Below are 3,710 nucleotides of genomic sequence, written 5' to 3' on the forward strand. Positions count from 1 at the left end.
GAAATGGGGCTGTCAGCTCCCAGCTCCTGAGGGCTGTTGGGACAAATTGCCCACCTCCCAGAGGCTTTCACCAGCTAGCCCCACTGCTACTGCTGCTACTGAGCGTGAAAAGCCATCTCGGCTGGGGCCAGACTGAGCCAGAGGACATCAGCATTAGGGAAGACAGGGATTAGGGCAACCAGAGTGCCAGGAAACCAGGATGCTTGCAGAATCTCTGATTCAGGTTTAGGAGAACAAAAACCTGGTAACAGAAGACCTCCGCCTGGCTGAAGGAGGACGGAGGGCAAGGCTCAGACAGAACTCTTGGTCAGAGTGAGTTTTGGGTGACAGACGCTGGGGGCAGAAAGGGGCGTACCCACCATTTGTTGACTCTGTTCCTCTCTCTCCCAGGTCCCACACCACTGAAGTGCCTTGAGAAACACAGCCCAGAGGAACCCTCATCGGTAAGAGCTCACAGCACCAGAACACCCTCAATTCCTAGTCCCATCTCCGTCCCCATCTCCCAAGCCCCCTCCTCTAACTCCAACCTATCCATCCTACCGTCCTTCCCTACTCCTCTCCTCCTTAGCTCTTACCTTCTCTGGAGCTTTTTGCCAGCTCTTCTGACCCCAAAGTTGACATGGATTTAGGGCCTTGGTGAACCAGCCTGCATGGTACATAAGCCAGAGCCAGAAATGGACCCAGTCTCCCAATATCTTGGGCTCTGTTTCTTTCTCTACAGATCCTATGGGCTGTGTCTTCCTCCCTGGCCCACCCAGATAACTTCTGCTGTCGTTCAGCTCCCAAGAGTCAGTCCTGATTCTCCATCCCCTCCATTCCTCATCACTGGCCTACTGCAAAGAAGTGAGAAGGCAAGTTTAGAGCCAAGCTCCCGTCTGAACACCCAGAGAAGCTGGTGCTCCAGGGCTGGGTGTCTCCTTGGCTTGCCACCAACAGTCCTACTAACACCAGGCTGGAGCCACATTCTGTGCACAGAAGGCCTTGATTTCTCAGCCACTTCTGGCCCCAGAGATACTGGTCCTGCGTCTGACAGGTCTCTAATCTCTGGGCTTGACGCTCCACTCTCCTCTGGATTCAAGGCAATGTTGACTCAAAACAAGGACCAAGTGCTGCTACAGAACGCAGCACCCCCTGGGCACCCTCCTCGGGGCCCCTCACAAATTGTGGACTCCCTTCCCTGCAACCTACGACCTCAACCTCCCCAACAATCACTCCGTCACACCCACCCACCTTGCTCTCCTCCCCCATGGTCCCACTCTGCAGGCTCCCATTTCTACTCTTCTGACTCAAATTCGGACTTTGTCCTACATCCCTACTCTTCTTCTCTCCCAAGTTCCCCTTCTTTCTTTCATCAGAATTGCCTCTCTTTCTCCCCACCACGTTCTTCCTCGCCCTCCCACTGGCTATACCCATCTCCTACTCTCACTCACTCCTCTTCTCCCTCTCAGCCACAGAACTCCTCTCTCCTGGGCTCACGTTGCCAGTCTCCTTCCCACCCCGAAGACCTACCTAGGTCCACTCTCACCTCCCCAAGCCCCAGTCTACCTTCTTGTGGGGTTCACTCTAACAGCCAGACATGCCACTCGCATCAGTACAGGAACACCGGGTCCCCTGGGGGGGAGGGGGGATACGTGGCAAGCGAGAGGGACCCTGCAGAGTTCAGGGACCCAGGAGCCCTGGCCCAGGCCCTGGTTGTTCATCTGGGGCACCGCCGTATCGCCCACGACCTGCGGCTACTGCTTCTGCAGCGCCTGTGGCAAGGCAAAACCGGCAAGGCCCCGGTCGTGGAGTATCCTGTCTGTCTGGTGTGTCTCCGGCCCCGCAGCCCCTCTTGCCCTATCCCCAGGTACAGGACTGGACCCAGGCTACTTGCTTTCCCCCAACTACTGCCCTGTGCGCAGGGCCGGGAATCCGGACCACTGCGCATCGGCATTGGCTTTGGCCTCCGCCTGCCTCGGGGCCAGGCCAGGGCCTTGCATCTGTTGGCAGAAAGAAGGCCGGAGGAAGTAGGGCCTCGGGGAGAGGCTGCTCAGGCCCGTGGGTGTCAAGCCCAGGCATCTCAAGCCCCAGCAGCTCAGGCCCAGGCAGATCTAGGTCCAGGCACCCCCTCCCAGAACGGGAGCTTCAGGTCTGTAGGCCCTCAATCACCAAACTCCATGTGCTGTTCAGGGTCTCAGACTCAGGCACCAAAACAGGCCACTGTCTCCCTGAAGCCCAGACCTTCCTCTGCCTCAAAGAGGCCTGCCTCTCCAGAGCCCATTCCCCGAAAGTCACCACTCTAGTGCCAGAGCCACGGAGGCTCCCTGGAGCACCTCCTCCGAACCACCCCATCCCTGCCCGGCCCCAGATCTCAGGGAGCTCCCGAGACACTCTGAAGGGCTGGCTGGCTGGAGGTCAGGTGTGTTCTCCAGCCCTGAACCCTGGGAGCCCCTTGTGGAGTCTGCTTTCTCCTGGCTGAAGAGGACCAAGGGCAGCCGAGGCCCCACTCAGCCTTCAGTGTATCCAATAAAGCCTGACCCTGCAAAACTTGTGTTTGTGTCTTGCTGAGCAGATCCTGTGGGTGGCTGTACCTTCAGGGTGACCAGAACCCAACAAGGGGTGGAGGAGAGTCAAAGGAAACAGAATGACCAAGGAGGGTGAGTGCCATATATCTGAGAAGGGCAAGGGACCCATAAGCCCTGAGCACCTGAGATGTGCAGAGGGCTCTGCCAGGCCCTCCACCCATTTAATTCGATTTGTTGGGACAGATAATGGCATCCCCAGAGATGAAGCCACTGGGCCCCTTCCTCTGGCTGCACCTTAGATTAAAAGGATTCATGCTGATAAGGCCAGGGGAGCAGCAGGAGGTGCCTCCTTGCAGGGAAGGGCAAGCCTAGCGTTCACTGCAGAGAAACACGGGGTCCTCACGTTGGAGATCAGAAATCCAAGGGCCCCCTCAGGAGGGTGGGCTGCGAGGCAGACACCTGCCCTACCTGGGGGCTGAGCTGCCTATCTCTGAGAGTATCAGAGGGGAGCTGTCCCCACCCACAAAAGGTGCAGGAGCGGGTGTGGAGCCTCGAGAATGGCCAATTCCCACCTCTGCCAACTACGGAGTCTAGGTGTTAACCGTGAAGTTAAATAGTGGTTTCCTCATACTAGGAAGCCGTGGAATTGGGATTTGAAGCCAGGTTTGTTTTAAAGTCCACGCTGCGTCCATTAAGAAGCAAGAGAGAGAGGTCACTTTCTGGAGTGTGACCTTGGATAAATCACTTCGTCTCTGGGGTAAACGTAAAGGCTGCGCTTGACGAGTCTGCGTATCACTCCTGAAGTGTGGACAGTCCTAATCCACGGATATCTTTATTAAAGGCTTATTAACCCTCCTTAACCTTCATTAGCACACCCCGTCCCCGCCCCCCCACCCCCCCACCCCCCCACCCCCCTCCAACCCCCCACCCCCCACCCCCCACCCCCCCCCCCCCCCCACCCCCCACCACCCCCCCCCACCCCCCCCCCCCCACCACACCCCATCCCCCCACCCCCCTCCACCCCCCTCCACCCCCCCACCCCCGCTCCTGCAGAACAAGACATTTTCTTGTAGCTGGTGCGCGCCCCCAACGCCCCGCAAAAAGATGGCGGAGTCTGCCGTCACAAGCGGGCGGAGAACGGCATCCTGGAGCTGAGGCTCCGCCTGCCCGCGGCCGGCTAGTGCTGACGCGTATTGGCGGCTCTGC

The 3,710-nt window shown here is 58.4% G+C and overlaps 1 protein-coding gene across 1 annotated transcript; it reads left to right on the forward strand.

Moving 5' to 3' along the window:
• The first annotated feature begins 1,082 nt into the window (after positions 1 to 1,082).
• On the forward strand, positions 1,083 to 2,282 carry PRR30 (proline rich 30). The gene has a single exon (XM_036872585.1). The coding sequence runs from the start codon at positions 1,083 to 1,085 to the stop codon at positions 2,280 to 2,282; it is 1,200 nt and encodes a 399-aa protein (XP_036728480.1).
• Positions 2,283 to 3,710: the final 1,428 nt, after the last annotated feature.

This window comes from Balaenoptera musculus, chromosome 13 (assembly GCF_009873245.2).
Source record: "Balaenoptera musculus isolate JJ_BM4_2016_0621 chromosome 13, mBalMus1.pri.v3, whole genome shotgun sequence".
Classification (NCBI taxonomy): Eukaryota; Metazoa; Chordata; class Mammalia; order Artiodactyla; family Balaenopteridae; genus Balaenoptera; species Balaenoptera musculus.